At 43.3% G+C, this 20,184-nt stretch overlaps 1 protein-coding gene across 2 annotated transcripts; it reads right to left on the minus strand.

The window, feature by feature from the left end:
* Nucleotides 1–1,063: 1,063 nt before the first annotated feature.
* On the minus strand, nt 1,064–19,471 carry CBLIF (cobalamin binding intrinsic factor). 2 transcript variants are annotated; one of them, XM_045786756.2, is made up of 9 exons: nt 19,285–19,469; nt 17,549–17,725; nt 16,628–16,741; nt 16,058–16,198; nt 13,911–14,092; nt 10,068–10,245; nt 8,491–8,692; nt 3,996–4,114; nt 1,064–1,756 (listed from the first exon to the last, which is right to left on the minus strand). In XM_045786756.2, exons 1-9 carry the CDS (start codon nt 19,361–19,363, stop codon nt 1,695–1,697), a joined length of 1,254 nt encoding a protein of 417 aa, XP_045642712.2. In that variant the 5' UTR covers nt 19,364–19,469; the 3' UTR covers nt 1,064–1,694. The 2 variants fall into 2 exon arrangements, with proteins under 2 accessions (XP_045642712.2, XP_045642713.2); XM_045786757.2 differs by lacking the exon at nt 16,058–16,198 and having other exon boundaries at nt 19,285–19,471.
* Nucleotides 19,472–20,184: the final 713 nt, after the last annotated feature.

The following is a 20,184-nucleotide window of genomic DNA, read 5'->3' on the forward strand; positions in this document are numbered from 1 at the left end:
AGATGTGGCCTATGTATGCAATGGAATATTACCCAGCCATAAAAAGAATGAAATCGTGCCATTTGCATGAATGATCTAGAGGGTGGAATGCTAAGTGACGTCAGTCAGTCAGAGAAAGACGGATACTGTATGATCTCACTCATATGTGGAATTTCAGAATTTCGGTGACTTAACGTATCCCATCCTATGGATCCGCTAGGGTTTACCTATCCATTGCCCTGTTGTGGGACATGTAGTCTGTTTCCGTGTTTTCCGTATTATGGCTCTCAGGGCGTGTTATGAGAGATGCTTACTCACACCCCGGAGGGTGCCTTCCAGCACGGTACCAGCGCTGGCCTTCCTGGGGTACAGCGAGGTACCCAATAGGTATGTTCGGGATGAGAGCTTGGGCTGGTGGTTCACACCTGCTTCTCCCGGGAACCCCTGTTCCCAGAGGGCAGGCTCTTACTCTGAGCAGCTGGGAGGGGAGACGTGTGATGGGGCAGGTGAATCTGTCTGCTTCGGGGTCAGTATTAGGAAGTGTATTGAGGTTGCATCTCTAAGGTTTGCTCTCTAATTGCCTCGGCGCACATTGTGATTCTTGTGTATCTGCCCTATTATGATTCTCTCCTTTGTATAATTTCAGAATTGGGATTTTGGGGGTTGAAGTTGAGTGTATTCTAGGTCTTCTGATACAGTTTCGTTTCCTTCATGAGAAACTTGGTCCCAGTGTTGACTCCTGCCAGCAGAGATTAGAGTGATGATTGTCTTTGAAAGCTTAATTTTTCTTTCAATATATGTGTAGGGTGGGATTATGGATCTATCTATCTATATATTATATATGTGGGATGGGATTTTAAATATACATTTGTATTTAATATATACAATATATTAAATTTTATATTACATGCTATTAGTTTTCTTTATCTATTAAATATGTGTATCTGTAAATTTACATAAAAATATACATTTTAAACTTAATTTTACCCAGAATAAATATTAAAAATGGAAGGGGAGAGTATTAACATCATTTCCCTAGTTCTTTTTTTTTTTTTTTTAAGATTTTATTTATTTATTCGACAGAGATAGAGGCAGCCAGCGAGAGAGGGAACACAAGCAGGGGGAGTGGGAGAGAAAGAAGCAGGCTCATAGCGGAGGAGCCTGATGTGGGGCTCGATCCCAGAACGCCAGGATCATGCCCTGAGCCAAAGGCAGACACTTAACCGCTGTGCCACCCAGGCGCCCCATTTCCCTAGTTCTAAACCATCTGGGAGTCTCATACGAAATAATTTTAGTCATTTCATTAAGTGATTTGAAAAGTAGTACTTGGAATACGAAACAAAAATAGGAGGTTTTTTTTTAAGTTGGAGTTTTTAAAATACTTCATTTGTAGAAATAAAGAAATGTGTTCATTAGTTAAGAAGACTGGAATGAGCCCCAGAGATATCCGCTGGGCTCGCTCTTCTCCCCTCACCCGAGGTCTAAACAATGACCGGCAGTCATTGCCTTGAGAAGCTGGACTTTGTTTCATGGGTCACAGATGTGAAGACTCCAGGGGAGTTTGAATCATTTATTCTACATAGTGGTTTCCATGTTTTACCAGGAATATGGTAGCATTGTAGATATCCACTTTTTTTACATAGACTTGAAACGAAGTGAACAAAAATTCCACCGCCGTTCGGCGATGTTTGAGAGAATCTGAACCCACCTCGCCCTTAGTACCGGGTGAAATTGGCGGTGATGTGCTCATGCTTGTAGGGTTTGTAGTCGGCCACTCCTGGAAACAAGCAGAGAAGAACATGAGGCGACCGTGGTGCGTGTAACCACCCCCAGCTCCCAAAGGACCAGCCCCTTGCTAGAGGAGTAAAGTCATCCCAGGGTGAAATGGGCAGCTAGACTCGTGTGGAGGAGCATGGAACTGAGATGTAGGGGGTCTTTGTTTCCAGGCTCAGGGTTGCATGTGGAGCATGTCTTTGGACAAGGCCCTCAAGTTGTGAGAACCTCCTTTGCCCTATGTCTAAAATCACACTGATAATACTAACCCTGAAAAACGTTTTCAGGATTAAGAATAGTGACTGCCAGGTGCCAATTTAGTACCCGACACATAGTAAGTGTGCAATAAAATGACTTATTTAAGCCAAATTTAGAGCATTCAAGGTAGGAACTCATGTTCACTTTTGAAGATTTTGCAAAAAATAGGGAAGGGCAGCGGGTTGAGAATTCTTGTGTTTTGGGGCAGAAAAGTTAGATGATGGCAGTACTGATGATTAGCTTTCAAGTCACCGGGCAGTGGAAAGGTAATTCCAGGCCCAGATCTTTCTGGATGTCCGAGGCCTTTCTGTTTACCATTCTTTCGCCAGAGAAAAAAGGCAATTGGCAGACATGAGAATAAGCGTGATTTAGGCTCTCAGGCAATTCTTGAGATGAAGGTGGTAGGAGAACTAATAATACTAATATTTAGCATTTGTGAATGCATGCTATGCGGAAGACATTGTACTTATTCATTTTAAACATGTTATTTCCAATTTTCACACTACCCCAAGCAATGGTGTTTACTATTTCCATTTCCTAACACTGGAAACTGGTTCTGAGAAGATTGATGCCTTGCCTAATGCAGCTAGTAAGTAAGAGAAGGGGCTTCTGACTAAGCCTTAGGTAACCTTGAGATCGTTATTATGTGCTTTGCTGCAGTTGAACAAATTCTGACTGGCCAGATTTTGTTAAATACCTGACAGGCTCTGAGAAAACATCTGTCCCATCGTAATCTTGGATAGTGAAGCATCTTATAAAGCTGCAGCCTCAGCTCTGCTGTGACTCTGTGTGGCTTCACATCTCCCTGCACGGTGACAATGAACATCCCCTTGACTAGGGAACATCATCCTTAGATAAAACCTCACACATGACTCTTTACCTTGGAGGGTATTTTAGTATTTGTGCAGAATTTTAAAGAATGTTAAGGTTTTGCTGAAGTCTGAGTTTCATTCTTGCCTCTTTCCCCACACAAACGTGCATACACATTCTTCTCTTTGGAGATTTTGAAGAAACGTTAGAGCAAGAAGGTGAATGAATGTTGAGTGAAGCTGTGGGGGAAGGACAGTCATGCCACAGTTCGGAAGCATGGGCTCGATGATCAGTCCCACTCTAGATGCAGGACTTGTGCAAGTCCCTTTAACACCTCCAAGACTTAGTTTCTTTCTCTGTAGAAAAGAGAATCACCAATACCTACAGAGTTGACATGTGAAATACGATAACATCACTATGTGAAGAGCTATGTTTTCCGTCCCCCATATTTGTTTCCCACTGGCAATGAAATCACTGTGCTTTTGTTTTACACATTGATGTTTAATTTTTTTTAAGATTTCATTCATTTATTTGACAAAGAGAGACAGCCAGCGAGAGAGGGGACACAAGCAGGGGGAGTGGGAGAGGAAGAAGCAGGCTCATAGCGGAGGAGCCTGATGTGGGGCTTGATCCCAGAACGCTGGGATCACGCCCTGAGCCGAAGGCAGACGCTTAACCACTGCGCTACCCAGGCGCCCCGTGATGTTTAATTTTTAAATCCTAAAGTGGTCATCTTCTTAGATCACATACTACTTTTTCTACCTTTTTTTCTTTCTTTCTTTCTTTTTTTTTTTTGGTCTCTCACATTATCTGCTTTTCTCTTTTTCAGCTCTTATTGCTTTAAGTAGGTCAGTCCACTTTTCTTGGTCACTGAATATGTCCCCATTGGCTCAGAGTGGAGTCAAGGTTCTTGATTTTTGAAAAAGCTATTTTAGAAAGCCAGCCACCTGTTCTATCTATCATCCATCTATCTACCCATCATATATGTATCATTCAATTGAATCACTGTATATATATTCATAATATGTATGTGTACATACATATATGTGTCATCGTATGTATTCATACAATCTCACAGTTATTTGATTAAATGAATGAGTGAATGAAATAAGGAAATGAAAGAAAGTAGCCTGCAGACTATGGAAGAAATTCCCAGATTCCTTTCTTTTTCTCACCTTCATTCAAAGGTGTTTTGCCACTAAGGAATTGCCAGTATGTCCGCTCCTGAACATTTTCAGCAACATTGTTGATAGAGGAGACGACAAGGCCCCAGGATGTCATTGTGGTTTCAAATCTGTAAGAATAAAATCATATGTGATTAATGTGATCTAAGTCAGGCAATAAGGGGTTAAGGTGAAGGGGCAGAGACATTGTAAATGCTTTAGAGATCAGATAAAACCACATTCAAAGTATCATGTCATCCACATAAAGTATCCCCAAATTACTAGAACTCATACAGTAATTCAGCAATGTGGCAGGATACAAAATCAATGCACAGGAGTCAGTTGCTTTTCTACACACTAACAATGTAACTGTAGAAGGAGAAATTAAGGAATCAATTCCATTCACAATAGCACCAAAAACCATAAGATACCTAGAAATAAACCTAACCAAAGAGGCAAGGGATCTCTACTGTAGAAACTACAGAACACTTAGGAAAGAAATTGAGGAAGACACAAAAAGATGGAAAAACATTCCATGCTCATGGGTTGGAAGAATAAACATTGTTAAAATGTTTATCCTGCCCAGAACAATTTACACTTTCAATGCCATCCCTATTAAAATGCCATCGGCATTTTTCAAAGAGCTCGAACAAAGAATCCTAAAATTTGTATGGAACCAGAAAAGACCCTGGATCACCAAGGGAATGATAAAATGAAAACAAAGCTAGAGGCATCACATTGCCTGACTTCAAGCTATATTACAAGTGTGATCACCAAGACGGCATGGTATTGGCACAAAAACAGACACATAGACCAATGGAACTGAATAGAGACTCTAGTAATGGACCCTCAATTCTATAGTCCACTAATCTTTGACAAATCAGGAAAAAATATCCAATGGGAAAAAAGACAGTCTCTTCAATAAGTGGTGCTGGGAAAATTGGACAGCTGCATATAGAAGAATGAAACTAGACCATTTCCTTACACCATAGACAAAGATGAACTCAAAATGGATGAAAGACCTCAATGTGAGGCAGGAATCCATTGAAATCCTAGTGGAGAACATAGGCGGTAAACTCTTCGACATTGGCCACAGTAACTTCTTTCAAGACACGTCTCCAAAGGCAAGGGAAACAAAAGCAAAAATGAACTTTTGGGACTTCATCAAGATAAAAAACTTCTGCACAGCCAAGGAAACAGTCAACAAAACTAAGAGGCAGCCCACGGAATAGGAGAAGGTAATTGCAAATGACACTACAGATAAAGGGCTGATATCCAAGATCTATAAAGAACTTCTCAAACTCAACACTCAAAAAACAAATAATCCAGTCAAAAAATGGGCAGAAGACATGAACAGACACTTCTCCAGAGAAGACATACGAATGGCTAACAGACATATGAAAAAATGCTCAACATCATTAGCCATTAGGGAAATCCAAATCAAAACCAGAATGAGATACCACCTTACACCAATTAGAATGACAAAAATTAACAAAACAGGAAACAACAAATGTTGGCGAGGATGTGGAGAAAGGGGAATCCTCTTACGCTGTTGATAAGAATGCAGGCTGGTACAGCCACTCTGGAAAACAGTATGGAGGTTCCTCAAGATGTTAAATATAGAGCTACCCTATGACCCAGCAATTGCACTACTAGGCATTTACCCTGAAGATACAGATGTAGTGAAAAGAAGGGGCACCTGCACCCAGTGTTCATAGCAGCAATGTCCTCAGTAGCCAAACTGTGGAAGGAGCCAAGATGTCCTTCAACAGATGTATGGATAAAGAAGATATGGTCGATATATACAACGGAATATTATTCAGCCATCAGAAAGGATGAATACCCACCATTTGCATCAACTTGGATGGAACTGGAGGGGATAGTGAAGTAAGTCAAGCAGAGAAAGATAATTATCGTATGGTTTCACTTATATGTGGAACATAAGCAATAGCATGGAGGACCATGGGGTAAGGGAGGGAAATCTGAAGGGGGAGAAATCAGAGGAGGAGATGATCCATGAGAGACTATGGATCCTAGGAAACAAACTTAGAGTTTCATAGGAGAGGGGGCTGGGGGGAGGGGGTAACAGGGTGATGGGCATTAAGGAGGGCATGTGTAGTGATGAGCACTGGGTGTTATATGTAGCTAACGAATCACTGAGCACTATATCAAAAACTAACAGTGTACAATACAATGGCTAACTGAACATAATACAAAAATGTCTGCCTTTAGGTAGAAATGAAATTAATACAAATTAAAAATATGTTTATTTAAAGAAAAACATCCTCAAAAGAGAAATTGCAAATGACTAATGGATATGAAATTACTTCCCTTGGAATTAAATGAAATTTAAATGAATGGAGTTTTTAAAAAAACCTATCAGTAAGCAAATTTTTAAAAATGTAAATGCCCAACAATGGGTGAATACTTACATGAGTGATGGGATGAATATCCAAGATTGAATTTTTTTTGCAGTGACGAAATTGTATTTTTCAATAATTTTAAATGACATTAAAAATGCTCGTGCAATAATTGTGAACTGATAATGTGGGACACAAATTTTGCACGAAATAACTATCCCATCCATGTGAGGGATTACAACTATTTATAAGATGCATAGAAAAAAACACCTACAAAATTATAAAGAAATGTCAACAGCGATTATATTGTGGACGTACTGTAGATGCTTTGTTTTGCTCTTTTTAAAAAAATATTTAAATTCAATTAACATACAGTGTATCACTAGTTTCAGAGGTGCTTTGTTTTCTTTCTGTATCACCCCCCAACTGTCTACTGTATGTATTTATGACATTCACAGTCAGAAAAAGAAAAACCAGGCAAAATTAGAGCTAAGCTCAGAGAAGTAGTAAGGTATATTCAGAGGGTATTTGAAAACTAGGTATTCTGGAAATGCAACTTTTATCCTGACCTGTCTGTGGGAGTAGGGAAGTTACGGAGCTGGGCTGCGGACAGCAGGCACAGTGTATGGAACCTAACCCTGTGGAATGGATTCCACATACTACTCAGTTGTCACTTGGGCTTGGTCAGTCTTTCTTTCTGGCATCTCTCTGCAGAATTTGGGTCATGTCATCTTTCCTTTGAAAGGCTCTTCTCTTTTCCTTTCCGGGACTTGGCATTATTCCCTCTGCTCCTCCTGTGAGCTTAGTCTTCTCCATATTTCTCTACTGCTTTCTTTTCTTGCAAACTATAAAGACATCCCAAGGTTTAATTTTATTTCTTGGGATTTATTTCTGTATTCTGCCCTTTCCCAACAGTGCAGTGGAAGGAACGTGAGCTTCACAGTCAAGTCTGGGTTCAGATCTCAACTGTATTAGTTACACATCATGTGATCTCAGGAACGTTACTTAGCCTCTTTGGGCGTATGTGGTGCTATCTGTAAAATGGGCATTTAGATCATGGTGGTTGGTTGGTTTGTTTTTTAAAGTGGGCTCTACGCCCAGCATGGGGCTTGAAGTCACAATCGTGAGATCAAGAGTCGCATGCTCTGCTGACTGAGCCAGCCAGGCACCCTGGACTTGTGGCTTTGTTGGGAGCTTGTCCCTGCTACTTATTCCGCAACTTCAGCCATCACCTCTATCTGAGGACCATCCGACCTCTTTTGCCTGTCCTGACCTCTTTTTCTAGGCCTTCATCTAAACCTCCAAAAGCGCCCTAATGTTTCTGTTTTGAACTCCCACAATTAGACATGTCTAAAGGAATTAAGTCTTTTTCTCTGAAACACATTCTTTCCTCCTGCCAGTCCTATCAAAGTTTGGAAGCTTATCGCTCTTACCCACCCTCCTGCATCCAGTACTCACAGAGCCAAGTGGCATCTTCCTTGGGCTGAATCTGTTTATCCTAGATGGAGTCTTCATCACCTCACAGATTCATTACCTCAGGCAAGCCCCAGATCTCCTCCTTGTCTCCCATTCTCGAATCAATTAACATTTTACAACATGACTTTTCTTACTTAGAAACTTGCAGTGCTTTCTCTAATAGGAAGTCTGATCACCTTAGCCTGGTTTTTCAGACTTTTTCCAATACCACCCAGTCTATTCTTCCACGTTACTCGCTTGATTCAGTCCGGTATTCTCTTCTCTAGTCAAGCTGGCCTACTCACTGACCCTGAAGTCCTTGCTTATTCCTGTCTTGAATGCTTTGTTCTAGCCATTCCCTCTTCCTAGAATGCCCTCTTCTCCTATCTTCCTGACGGCACTTATTCCTCAAATGGGGTCCAAAGCCACAAGCCTTCCCGGACTGCTCTAACCCACGATTGACTCTCTCCCTTTGAATTCCTGTTCGTAAAACTCCATCATACGTTGACTTGTGTGATTGAATTTTTCCTCAGCGCCTTGCTTGTTACTAGATTTCAAGCTTCTCAAGGGGTCATGAGATGAAGATCTGTTAAATTATCAGAAGGGAAAAAAAGTAAGAAAAGGAAGGAGGGAGAGAATGGGAATTCAGGTGGAGCCTGGGGAGAATGGTGGATGCTGCTTGAAGCACGCACTTGAACATGGAGTTTCTGCGCTGTGCTTCCTCTAGGACGACAAGTAGCACGGATCCAGGTTTCACACTCACGTCCATGGTCTCATTGAAGAAGAGCTCCACCCCCCTCAGCTGGTTATTTATGGTGTATATGACGGTGATGTTGGGTGCTGTGGTGGGAACAGGGCTGGGTTGGTTGGGGAGAGTTGGTTGCACTTCATGACCTGTGAAGAGCGAAGAGGCCACATTTGTTAAAGGTTATGGGTTTGTATAACGGCGCAAAAATCTCTGTTATTGGCAACTCATCCTTAAAAACATTTCAAGAAATGGCAATGATTTTCTGTCCTTTGTGGGTTGTGCTGAGGAACTGGTGTGATCTATGAAGTCTCATTTCCATTCTAGAGAATTGTTCATAGCTGAAGAGCTGACGGCTAGTTTTATAGTGAACGTTAGTTTTGTTAAAAGAATTTATAACCAGAAGGGAGGATGGTAGCCCTAAGTCATATTTTACATGATTGAGTTCTGTTCAGGTGTGGGCTTTTTTGGCAACACTATGAATCTGGAAGCAAAGGTAGTGAATTTCAGACCCTTTAAAAAACATCTGGGCAACTGTAGTGTAGAGTCCTAGGAAAGACTCCATGGCCACCTTGTCAAGGTTGGGAAATCACTGGTAAGCAGCCTAAGGAGTTAGGTGAACGTGGCCATGTTTGCGTGGTTGAGATCAGGTTGCTTGTTTGTAGTCTCTATAAACTCTGTACTGAGATAGGCAAGGAGTTTAGTAATCGCTGCTTATCTCAACAAATCCATGCAACATAAGACAAACAGTACTTTATACTAGTATTTGATTAGAAAGAAGAGCTGGAGGTATCTTTGCAAAGACTCGTTATCTCTGGAGTGATAAAATTTTTGTGCAGGACTCCCACTTTCTTCATGCATATTTCTACAAAGTTTGAATTTTAAGTATCTCTGTATTACATTTTTAATTGGATAAAATAGATATATGTAAAATAAAAAGATAATGTGCCATGTTTCCATCCCATTCCTTTCCTGTGCCAGGAGCACCAAGGCTTCCTATTTAGATCTCCGAGTCTGGGCTTACATGCAACTCCGTTCTTCTCATAAGTCTCTCAGACCAGGTCAATGATTGGTCACACTTTCTTTGCTATGCACTACATGTGGCTTCTATTCCTATTTAATACTTATTTCATTCTTCCAAATGTAGTTTTTGTCTGCATATCCATCTCCTGACCTTGTAAAGAGCAGATATCATAAGATAGTGTATAATGTTTGGTGCATTTGTCAAATGAATGAAGGAAGTTATATATCATCTGATTGCTAAGAGGATGGACCTCCCCTCTTCACCAGCATCTCACAAAATGCTATGCCTACAGAAAGTACTCACTTAATGTGTACTGAATGACGTAGACATGGGGGCTGAATTTTGAGGGCAGGCTGCACACAGCACTTGGGGATTGGATATCAGATATGGTTCTGCCTACATAACAACCCTATATGCCACTGAAAATAGATCCACATATAATTACTGGCATAAGTTGCAACTTTATGACATAAGGAAAGGCAGATGGTAAGAGTTCTTACCCGGGCTGCAGGACACATGGGGCACATCCAGGTATGTCTTGCCTTTCAGCGAAGGGAGAATTTGGGCAATGGACATGGGATTGTGGAATTTCCCATGCTCAATCTCCGTAAGTATGGTGTCCATGGTCTTCTGGCAGTTCCACTCCTTGTTAGGTTGCTTAGGTGTCACAGAGAGAGCCTGGGACAGGAGAGAGAATGAGAGATTGATTAGGCATGGCTGGGAGTTGGCCTCTATAAACTTTATAAGAGATATACTTGATCACTGATCTTGGGGATCACCAGAGTCCAAAAGTTTGGGACATTGTCTGTCTTGTTCACTGCTGCACCCCCACCTCTTAGCTCAGGGTCTGTCACATAGCAGTCACACAGCAAGTATCTGTGCACCAATCAGATTTGGGGAACACTATTAGGGCTGCTGTATTTATAGCATGTGTATATAAAACAGTTCTTGGATGTAGAATGAAGGTGAGAGCCAGGCAAAGCAAGTTCAGGGACACTGTTTGTCTGGGCCATCTGGCCATCTGAACATAGCAGTGCTCTTTTGTGTTGTTCTGCACACCCTTTGGTGCACTCCTCCCATACTTTGTGATCATGTCAGGACAGTCAGCCAGAGGCTTCACAACCCTGGACACAGGGGCAGACTCATGGCCTGGGCTGGGCTAATCATAGAGTGCCATCCTTTTGGTGACAGTGATTAGTGGACACACACACTAGCCAGTGTCGTTCCCTGACATACAAACATTCAGAGAGAGAAGCATGTCTTTCTCTCCAGGTAAGCATTGGGCTGCTAATGACCATCTTCCTCAGCCACTTTGAAGCTGTGCGGTAGGAGACAGTGAGGAAACCCAGGGCTGAGCGATGAAAACAGAGTGGTGCCTGAAAGCGCAATTGAGTCCTTTATTCCGGTTAATCCTGAAACTGTTTAATCTAGCCCTGGACATTCTAGTTTATAATGTGAAATAGCAAATCCCCCATTTTTTTCTTAAGCAAAAATGATTTGGGTTTCTGTTATTTGCAAAATGATTCTTGATGGATGCACCAAGCAATTCATTCTACTTTGCTGAGATTTATATCACATGAGTAAAATAGAAATCATAATTTCTGCCTACCTTTGTGGGTTCACTTGAGGTTCAGATGTGGAACAATAAGCAAAAGCATTTTGTAACGTGTGGTATATAAGCTGTCATCACCACCTCCCTCCCTTTAGTGGTGTGCTGACCATGACCTTCATAGTACGTCAGGGGTTTGACATACTGTGAGATAGTATGAGATTGCCGGTGACCGAGTCACCTGAAGCTCGGAATAGGAAATGGGAGAAGAGAGAGTCGAGTCAGAAATGGCTTTGTGAGCCAAAGGCAGCTGATGAGCAACCAGACAGTTTTGACAGGTGTGACCGTCACTATGAGCTTTGGCAATCATGGACCTCGGCTCTTGCCAGAGGTCACCTTACAGGGCAGCTTGGCTGAAGAAGCATCAGGTGGGTACTCCTCAGCAGCCAGATCTTGTTCTCTTGCCATATTCACCTCTCAGATCCCAAAAGCAAGATGTATCCCCTTGGGATAAGACATGACCAATGCCAACACTCTAGAGAGGAATAACACATTACCCTGTGAGAAGTCATTATAACTTTGCATGAAGATGTTTATCAGATCTTTTCCAAGTTAAATCCCCATCAGAGGAATTTTGAAAGCTTTGGAATACTGATGGAGGTAAGAGAAGAAATTCTGCAACAGAGGACGTGCCTCATGAGTGCCTAGGGAAGCCATGTGGGTGGCCCGGGCCACTTGAAGGGCGCTGACATCCTGGAAGAGGGTGAATAAAGGTTGAAGAGGAAGCTTCACACCCCGCTATTCTGCTGGGAGAGATCATGGACAATTACTGAGCACCACATGGTGCTTGTGATTTTTTAAAAAATTCCTTCGTGGGGCGCCTGGGTGGCTCAGTCGTTAAGCGTCTGCCTTCGGCCCAGGGCGTGATCCCAGCGTCCCGGGATCGAGCCCCACATCAGGCTCCTCCGCTGGGAGCCTGCTTCTTCCTCTCCCACTCCCCCTGCTGTGTTCCCTCTCTCGCTGGCTGCCTGTCTCTCTATCAAATAAATAAAATCTTAAAACAAACCTTCGCAACACTGTTTTTATGGGGAAAGTGAAATTCAGAGAAATTCAATATTTGCCCACAATGGTGGCAGATCTGGGATTCAAACTCAAGTTGTGACATCTTGAGAGCCATTTGCTTTTCCACACCAGCACATTTAAAATTAGAAAAAAAGTTGCGTATTAGATATCTGGTGATTTCAGACTTCAGGCTGTTTGGGTAAACTCTAGATATGTGCCATAACTCGAGTAGGGAGAGGTTATGTATCCTAACTGGTTAGAAATCCATATGACCTGTGATATCTGGATAAAGATGAGGTCTTGCCTTTTCATAAATAAAGCTTTAATTCTTAGGTACAGCTTATCAGAGTGTACCCTGTGGGTGATAAAATCCCAAACAGAATTCAAAAACCAAACTAGCAAAAGCAAAAAGCAAACATTTCTCTGGCACTAAGGGGAAGCAAGTTTATTTTAAGTGAGTCATAGATAAAACCCATCTTATATCCCTTCCAGACTGCCTCTGATATTTCACAAAACTTTCTAGACCGGAGCCCTGGGATTGTTCTCGGATGATTCAGCCATGGTAACAGTCTTTTTTTTCCATGGCCAATCTTCATTCACCTTAACGTGACCTGGAAGCTGATGTTGTTCTCATTAGTTGCTCCTATACATGGCACATTGGAGTGGGGATTTTGTATTTACTTTTATGTTTAACATGAGCTAATTTCTAGTCTGTTTATGTCCTTTGCTAATTTCTAATGTGTAGAACATCAGGGTCAGTCTCTGCTCCTCTCCTCAAAGGGTTTTTTTCTACCACCAGTCCGGAGGTATATTAGGTTTAGGGCTGGCATTGTAATTCCATGGTTCTCTGTTTCCTGGGCTTTCTGAGTTGAGAGGGTCGTGATATAGTTTTTCTATGAATTACATTAGGCATTTTGGGACTTTGGAGCACAGACTTCTCAGTTTGGACTAGAGGATTTGGCCACAGATGACCCTTTAATTTCTGAGTCTAGTTGTTATCTGTCCCCACTCTCATGAGTATGTCTTCCATGGGAGGGTGCTGCCCTAATCAACCCTAATCAGTAGGGGTTGGCATGTGGAGATATATCAAGCAGCGTCTTATGGAATCCAAGCCTGGGATCTATACTAGGGAAACATAGGATTGAGTATGGACACGGTACCAGACACACCTGGTTCTGCCATTTAGACCACTGTGTGAGGTTGAAATGAGATCGAGATTATAAAAGAGCTTGACAAGTCAGCTCTAGGTTGGTTTCACTAGTCAGTTTGAACACAAGCCCACATTTTCTGGATCAAGATAAAGGGCTGGAAAAAGCACACTTGACTGGCAAGATGGAATCAGAAAATTCCATTTTTTTGAGGACCTATTTTAATATCCGTATTTTTTATACATCAAATTTTCATCAATCTATAATTATTGTGAACAAACATCATTATCAGTAATAACCTGATATGTTTCTGGGATTTATTTCTTTTTCCAAGGAAGAGAAAAGAATTCATATAGTTTTATTTTCACACTTTACCTATGAGGTAGGGAGGAATTAACACCAGCATTTTTCCAGTAGAGAAACTGGGACAAACACCACAAGGAATGTACCTCAGGTCATACTAGCTGGTCTTTCCCAGAGATATTACAAGAAGCCTGGTCTCTTGATCCTACAATCCAATAATCTTATCCAACACAGCCTAGTATTGGCATGGACCCAACAAAGAGCATGGGTGATATGTTTACCTGCATGGCAAGGCCAGTACTGTAGATGTCTCCAATGATGCCATTATCTTTGATCCTCATGCTGATATTCTTCACGGCTTCCTCTAGTACCTGACTGAACAGGATTCTGTAACCCTCCTCTGAACCTTCTGGGATCTTGTTGTACATACAAGTCAGAGCCAAGGTCGCCATCGCTCCTGTGTCTGTGAAGCACAGTTGGAGGGGGGTGGGTAAGACAACCATCACCACAACAGTGTGAACAACTAACATTTACTGTGTGCTTATTGTCTTCCAGCTACATTAGCTCCTTTATTCTTCAGGACAACCTGTGAAATAGGACCTATAATTAACTCCACTGAAGAGATAAGGAAATGGAGGCTCATAGAGGCCAAGGATGGCCCAAGGCCACACAGCTGGTAAGTAGCAGTGCCAAGACCTGAACCCAGATCTATATGACTCCACAGCTCATGCTTTTAATTTATGTAGGCCAGTGCTTTATTCAATCTCATTTTTCTTGTCCCAGTGTTTCTCTCTAAAAATGTCACCAGTTCTTGAAGGCCCAGCCATCACCACCTCTCAGTGAAGCCTTCTTTGGTCTGCCCAGTGCCACAGGTGCAGTCTCTCTTCTGAACTTTTTTTTTAAAGTAGGCTCCATGCCCAGTGTGGAGCCCAATGTGGGCTTAAACTCACAACCCTGAGATCAAGACCCAAGCTGAGGTCAACAGTCAGACACTTAACTGACTCAGCCACCCAGGCACCCCACTTTTCTGAACGTTTTTAGCCTGTGTTGTTTGGACCTGTTTTGCAGTCTCAGTACTCTCTGCTCTGTTTTGTTGTTACTGTGCTCCATGAGCTCCTGGATGGTGGGAACTTTGCACCCCCCAGACCACCCGGCACAGGGTCATTTTCATTATTTGCATGGGAAAGTGTATGTGGACTGAATGAACAAGCCCTGGCAGGACAAGACAGAACAAATGAAAGACTTGCCAGATGACTTCTTTCTCTGATCTTCTTCTCCCTACTGTAATCTCCACCTGAATTTCTATAAGCTAATTAAGGATGACAGTGTTGTTGAAACCAATGTTGGCCAGGAAGTCAAATCTCCTGAACTGACAGACACCCTAGCAATGCATGAGGTCCCAGATGGAAAACAGAGGCCCGTCTGCCCTTGAGCCACAGGGAGGGTACTAGAGTACTTGACTGTTGGTCTGAAAGAGCTTGAAATGAGAGAGTTTGCCTGAAACGAGAGAGGCTGTAGAGGCAGGGTGGATAATGGGGTGAAAACCTGAGATGCGCTATTGCTTGAGAGTGGTGAAGGAGAAAAGGTGACCATGAGTGAAGGGCACATGATAATGTCCTCAAAGCGGGTGTTATTCAGGGCAGGTTTCGTGGTTTGCCGAAGGGTGGACAGAAAAGGACTTGGTGTTGTAGGGGAAAAAGCTTCTCATCACAAGCAGCCGTAAGGTTGCAGAATGAAGAAATAGCGTGATTCCAGTGTATCCTTGAGGGGAGGAGCATCATGGGTTTAGGGTTCAGAGAGTATCTTTTTACTAGAAAGAGAATATCAGGATGTTACAAGGAGAAACTTCAAGAACAGAGAGTGGAATCATCAGTAGTGATAAAAGAGAGGGTTCAGGGTGCCTGGGTGGCTCAGTCAGTTAAGCATCCGAGTCTTGGTTTCAGCTCAGGTCATGATCTCAGGTCATGAGATGGAGCCCCGTGTCCGGGTTTGCGGTAAGTGTGAAGTCAGCTCGAGATTCTCTTTCTCCCTCTTCTTCTACCCCTCTCCCTGCTCTCTTTCTCTCTCTCTAAAATAAATAAATGAATCTTTAAAAAGGTTTCGGGGTAAGACTGAGTCTAGACATTGATTTAATCATTTAAGAATTTGCCTGGGAATAACCGCTGACTTGGGTGACTTGTTTATTGTTCCCAGTAGACATTCTGTCATTGTCAGACATTTCAAGTATTGTCCTGGTTTGTTTTACTGTCTCCCTTTCATTTATTCCTTAATTCACATGTCCAACAAATATTTGTTAAGTGCCTTCCATCTGCAGACATTTTCATGATCCTCGGCTCCTCCTCCATGGAAAGCTGTGCCCCCCCCCCCCCATTGAGTGCCCTTGATGTTCCCAGCTGAGGGCAGTGTTTGGAAGTGGCAACCAACTTACCCATATTGAAGGGGGAGGAACTGAACCTCAGGATCTTGGCAAAGCGGGCTGCTATGGGTAAGGCCGTCTTTGGGTTCTCCTGGCACAGTGCCAGGACTGCCAGACTGGGCCCATAGAAGGTTGGAGCTGGGGCATCGGGGCCTGGGAAGGGGACAGAGGGTCTCTGTGAGATTAACATTCACCATAATGAGGACATTTGTGAAAAAGGTAAAAGTCAAACATTTTAAGTAAAAATTTCTAGAGAACTTGTCCAAAAAGAAAGACTCCATATTGGCAAAAACTAGCTTTAACATTTCTCAGAATAAGAATGTCACCCAGCAGGACAAGAGAATAAAAGGAATGACTGTCTTCAGGTGGTGGCATAAGTCTGTGTCCCCGGGATAGTGGTCTTCTCTAGTTCATTGGAATAGAAATGAATATCTCACGGCCGGATTATCTGAGGGATCCTGAGTGGAGGTAGCTTCTGTCTCTTCCCTCACTTGCCACACACCCATCTTTTTCTTTCTAGGTTTAATATTCTCAGGAAGGACCATTTGCCTCACTCTCCCCTCCCTTCTGATGAGGTCTTACTTGAAGGTGGCCAGGTTTCCATTTGTCTCTGTAGAATTGATACTTTATTCCCAGGGTCTCGACAGGAGGAGTTGAGGGCCATGATGGTAAGGGCGAGCTGACCAATGGTTAGGTCTGTGGAGGAGAGAACAAGATAGTCACAGAGGTATTCTCAGGGGAGAGTGTGCCAGGGGCCAGGGCTGAGCTCTCTGCTTCTTGTCCAGATCATGTTGATTTTTAATAATGCGATTGGATATTTTTTTTAAAATTTATTTTTAAGTAATCTCTACACCCAGTGTGGGACTCGAGCTCACAACCTGGAGATCAAGAGCCACGTGTTACCCCCACCGAGCCAGCCACGTGCCTCTAGATAGTTTTTTGATCTTGTTTTTCTTAAGCAAAGAAGTATGGAAAAATGCTCAAGGAGTGTTTAACCTGGTGACCACTGTGTGACTTGGCAACTTCATCAGGAATCCCCTGTATCTATTTTAGAAAAGCAGCAAGAGCACCCATACAGATTCATACCTGAAAATAACTTTATTATCTAACTTGATCCTCAAGACAACTCCTGTGAGGTGGGCAGAACTGAGATTTGATTATTATTATCATTGCTATCATTACTGTTGATGTCCTTGTTATTAGAATCATCTGTATTTTGCAGGTGAAGCAGTGAGGTTGGTGCAGCTCTGCTTAGGGTCACAGAGTTAGTAAGTGGCGGGGCCAGAGCTGCAAGCCTGCTCTTTTCACATCTGGTCTAGGGCTTGTTCTGCTTTCCTGTCCAGCTCTACAAATGCTCTGACTTCACACACCTTTCTTTCCAGGTGCATAGGGAAAGGTGTTTGGGTGATTCAGGTACAATCACAGGTGGTATTGGGGTGGGGGCGGGGCTGGGATCTGGGGCAGGAGAATCAGGGAGCACGTGGAGGGGCTCTGACTTCTCACCGGCTGTGTCACTGGCCATGAGCTTGTCAGTCAGGAGCTTCTGGGCCTCCACGTTGTAGGCTCCGGCCAGGTTCATGGCAATCAGGACGCTGGGATTTGGGTGGGCGGAGCTGGTCACAGAGTTCTCCATGAGCACTTGTATGCCATCAACCAAGGACTGCTTTGCCAGGGGAACCGCTGAGAGGAGAAAAGTCATTTAGTAAACCCCTAATCCTCTCTCTCTCATCTCAGAAACATGTTTCCTGAGTGTCTGTCTGTTAGAAGATGGGATTAGTTAGCATTAGTATTCTCAGGGACACCCTCGGTGGGGGTGATTATTATTATTATTTTTGGAGGGGGGTGCTTATTAAAGAGAGATGGAGAAAACGTTGAGATTTTCTTTTGAGGCCAGTTAGACCCAACATCTTCTCAAATAACCCTTATATTTATCAAAATGGTTTCTCACTTAGGAAGTTCAAGCAATATGGCTCATGGCCATTTCATATTATTTCTAGCATATTCCTAGAAATCACTAATTTCCTTGCAGTTTTTTCTCACTCTTTTTTTAAAGTTAATTTTTTTGGGGTGCCTGGGTGGTATAGTTGGTTAAGTGTCCGACTCTTGATTTTGGCTCAGGACCTGAACTTAGGGTCCTGGGATCGAGCCCCATGTCCAGCTCTCTGCTAACCATGGAGTCGGCTTGGGATTCTCTCTCTCCCTCTCCCTCTGCCCTTCCCCACCCTTCTCTCTCTTTCTCTCAAATAAATAAAATCCTGAAAAAATATAAAGTTATTTATTTATTTGAGAGAGAGAGAGAGAGAGAGTGTGTGTGTGTGTGTGTGTGTGTGTGTGTGTGAGCCTGTGGGCCAGCAGGGAGAGGAGCAGAGGAAAAGGGACAAGCTGACTCCTTGCTGAGAGCAGCACCCAATGCAGGGCTCAATCCCACGACCCTAAGGTCATGACCTGAGCTGAAATCAAGAGTTGGACACTCAACTGACTGAGCCTCCCAGGTGACTCCCCCCCTTAAAGATTTTATTTTATTTTATTTTATTTTATTTTATTTTATTTTATTTTATTTATTTTTTTTTTTTAAAGATTTTATTTCTTTATTTGACAGAGACAGCCAGCGAGAGAGGGAACACAAGCAGGGGAAGTGGGAGAGGAAGAAGCAGGCTTCCAGCGGAAGAGCCTGACGTGGGGCTCGATCCCAGAACTCTGGGATCACGCCCTGAGCCGAAGGCAGACGCTTAACGACTGCGCCACCCAGGCGCCCCTAAAGATTTTATTTTTAAGTAATCTCTGCACCCTACATGAGGCTCGAATTTACAACCCTAAGATCAAGAGGTCCATGTTCTTCCAAATGAGCCAGCCAGGCACCCCCTTTTTTTCTCAGTCTTACGTGAAACATACGGAAGACTTGGGATATGACCTGTCCTTGGCGAGTACCAACCCCCCCCCCCCAGCAGTGGCACTTACTCAGAACAGCTCTGAGTGTCTCTCTTTGTGCCACCAGCCATCATTCCTGCACCAGTATGTCCACCTCTTAAGGTCAAATGCATAGACTTGCCTCTCCAAGAACGTAGGCTGTTTGGCCAGGAAAGATGAAGCAGGCACTCACCCTGACTCACCCACTTTGAACTCCTGCAGCGATTGCTGTTTTCAGTCACTTTCTCCTCAGCAGACCTCCATGTGTGAGGTTTCCCCTGTCCCCGGGGGAACTGCTTCCCTGACCTTTCCGGAAGGAACACCATACTCACAGCATGAGCTTCGGGTCCAGGTGCTGGTCCCAGCCGCAGCCCAGAGAAGGGGCAGGATGTGGAGGGTGAACCAGGTCATCCCACTCTCTTGTCCAGTATATGTCCCGTCCACAGATCCCTGTGTTGGAGAGTGGGGTGTTTCTCTACTTTCTCTTATATATGCTGCTTTTTGTAAAACAGTTTGCCGTCCTCCCACTTCTGGCCACTCCTAACCACTTACATTGACCTCTCTTTCTCTGATAGAACTAATTTGCATATGCTTATCTAAGTTCCGTCCTATCAATCCAACAAGGTGTGTGGAAGTGACTTCTAGGTGGCAGAGTCAGAGGAGACACTTGGGGCCACTGAGTTTGCAGTGATGGTGATAATGACAAAATGTCCTTCACTGCAGTCCTAGGTCATTACATCAGGAGCATGGCTGGTGTGTGAGTGAGCAGAAACAGGCCTTCCTCCTGGGCCTTCCTACACCTGCCCGACAACCTCCTGGCTGTTTATCAGCAACCACTTCACTGAAGGTTAGGCTGTTCCTAAGCCACCACCTTACTTACCGTTTGAGGCACTTGTTTCAAAGTGTATCCTTTTATGCCCTCAGTGAGGATCTGCCCAGTGAAGTTGGCCTTTATGCAGTTAATAAGTTGCTGTGACCTGGGTCCCAGCCTAGGCTCTTTAAGGTTGTTTGACTTCAGGCAAGCAATGGACTTGAGTTTCCCAGAAATTGTATGTTCATTTTTTTTTTTTTTCTTAAGTAGGCTTCATGCCCAGCATGGAGCACAATGCAGGGCTCCAACTCATGACCCCGAGATCAAGACCGGAGCTGAGATCAAGAGTCGCGGCTTAACGGACCTGAACCACCCAGGTGCCCCACCAAGAGGTTGTTTCATTTGATTTCTTTTTCCTTAT

The sequence above is a fragment of the Ursus americanus genome, chromosome 24 (genome assembly GCF_024610735.1).
Source record: "Ursus americanus isolate L20-20 chromosome 24, mUrsAme1.1.p, whole genome shotgun sequence".
NCBI classification, from domain to species: Eukaryota; Metazoa; Chordata; class Mammalia; order Carnivora; family Ursidae; genus Ursus; species Ursus americanus.